Below are 2,079 nucleotides of genomic sequence, written 5' to 3' on the forward strand. Positions count from 1 at the left end.
TGAAGTTTCACTGGAGATTTAATAGAATTTTTTAAATAAAGCAGATCAAGCAGTTTTTAGATTTTATTATATTTCGTTATGAGTTTTTTTGATGTTTTAATAGTGTAAAAAAATAAAAGACATTTTCAACTCAGAGGATTCAGTGAGGATGAGTGAAAATTCATACACATACGTGGGGTGAGACCTTCTCAATCATTTTCTTCTATAAAATTAAATCAATCAAGTCCCCTAAGAATAAAAAAAATTATATTATCTATTTTCTCAGTGGAACACCCAAAAATACCGTGCAATTTACGATTAACGGAGTTCTCCACACCAGTGAGTACTCGAAGAATATCTAAATATATTTTCCAATTAATTATCTATTTTTTTTTTCTAATCTGTTATAAATTGTGCGAGTATGTGACTCCTTAAACTATACAATGTTAGATAATCACAAGAAGGCCGCGACAATAACTTCTCTTTATGCGTCTAAAAATGGAAAATTGTAGAGATTCTCCACGTTAACAAGATATCAAGTAAACTTGCAACAAGTAACCACCGGCAATTACGAAAGCCGTGGCAAAACCACTGATTATCAAACAAAGGTCTAATTGACCATTTTCCATCAGTTGGTTAACTCGATTTTTGCAAATCATGTTTGCGCACTGAGAAAACAATTTCTTCTCCCAAATATATTCAGCACTAATTTCATTATTATTTATTTATTTATCTCTCCCGACGATTATTTAATTGCAATTCCTGCTCTTTCCGACACTATAATTTGTATTTTCAACAATATGAATGAATGTTTATTTCACCCTTCGCTTTTGCAGAAACTAACTGCTTCTAATAAAAAATATATTAATTATCTACTTTTAATTTCATTAGGATTTTGATTTTTAATAATTTTTCCTCTCTCGGATAACGCGCTAGACATGGAGTACATTTATACAGATTTATATTTGTCTTTTAATTAATTCTATTAATTCATATTTATAATCATAATCAATTCATAATTAATTATTCATTTTTAATTATTTATAATCAATTATTGATAGTCAATGAGGACATCCACCCGGCGACGTCTCTCAACGTATTCATAAGGGATAATGCTCTTCTCCGGGGTACAAAGGCAATGTGCCACGAGGGTGGCTGTGGGGCTTGCATTGTGGCTGCCGAAATTCACGGAGAAACTCTAGCCGTTAATTCCTGCCTCGTTCCCGTTCTCATTTGCAATGGGTAAGAATTCCCAGACTGATCAATAATTCAATCAATCGATCAACGATTCCTGGATATCTTTTTTATCACCAATTAGTTGGAGAATCAAGACTGTCGAGGGGATAGGGAATAAGAAGATGGGGTACCACAAGATTCAGTCGACCCTCGCTGGAATGAACGGCTCTCAGTGCGGCTATTGCTCTGCTGGAATGGTCATGAACATGTACAGGTATGTCTCATCAGTTAAAAAACTATTTACAAATAAATACATGCGCATGCAGTTTAATCCAGGGTAAGAAGAACACAATGAAGGAGATCGAGAATTCCTTTGGTAGCAATATTTGTCGTTGCACTGGGTATCGTCCCATCCTGGAGGCTTTCAAGAGTCTAGCCAGCGATGCCGAGACTTCGATGCTCCAGAGTGTCCAGGACATTGAGGTAATCAATTGTATTTGTTTAAGTAATAATGGGATTAATATAAATTGAGAGATTTTTTGTCATCGAAGGATCTGTACACCTCGAAGAAATGCCCCAGGTCGGGGGAGCCATGTAGAGCCATGTGCCAAGACCTCGAGGAATTGACGATTATTGAGGAAATTCACATGGTGCTTGGTAACATCAAGTTTCATAAAGTACTCGACTTGGATAATTTGTTTGCAGTATTCACGAATAATCCCCATGCAACATATGTTCTCAATGGTGGCAACACAGCACACGGTGAAAAATACATTTACATATCTGAATTTCATTAAATATAGTATATTATAATTAGATAATAGTGGAAATTGATGGAGGAGAAAGATAAGTGGTAAATTGGGGGGAGTGCATTTTTTTCGACGCCATTTTTTTGCCGATTTCTCGAAATCCAAGGGAGATAAT

At 35.3% G+C, this 2,079-nt stretch overlaps 1 protein-coding gene across 1 annotated transcript in view; it reads left to right on the forward strand.

Annotated features, from left to right (window-relative positions):
• Positions 1 to 105: 105 nt before the first annotated feature.
• The window catches only part of LOC105266387 (indole-3-acetaldehyde oxidase-like), an 8,274-nt gene continuing 6,300 nt past the window's right edge, over positions 106 to 2,079 (forward strand). The window contains exons 1-6 of the mRNA XM_011304509.1: positions 106 to 177; positions 266 to 318; positions 1,041 to 1,221; positions 1,298 to 1,429; positions 1,482 to 1,638; positions 1,707 to 1,917. Coding sequence (XP_011302811.1) covers positions 149 to 177; positions 266 to 318; positions 1,041 to 1,221; positions 1,298 to 1,429; positions 1,482 to 1,638; positions 1,707 to 1,917 — 763 coding nt within the window. The 5' untranslated portion in view covers positions 106 to 148. The remainder of the gene's footprint in view (positions 178 to 265; positions 319 to 1,040; positions 1,222 to 1,297; positions 1,430 to 1,481; positions 1,639 to 1,706; positions 1,918 to 2,079) is intronic.

Source organism: Fopius arisanus, unplaced genomic scaffold (genome assembly GCF_000806365.1).
Source record: "Fopius arisanus strain USDA-PBARC FA_bdor unplaced genomic scaffold, ASM80636v1 scaffold00038, whole genome shotgun sequence".
NCBI classification, from domain to species: domain Eukaryota; kingdom Metazoa; phylum Arthropoda; class Insecta; order Hymenoptera; family Braconidae; genus Fopius; species Fopius arisanus.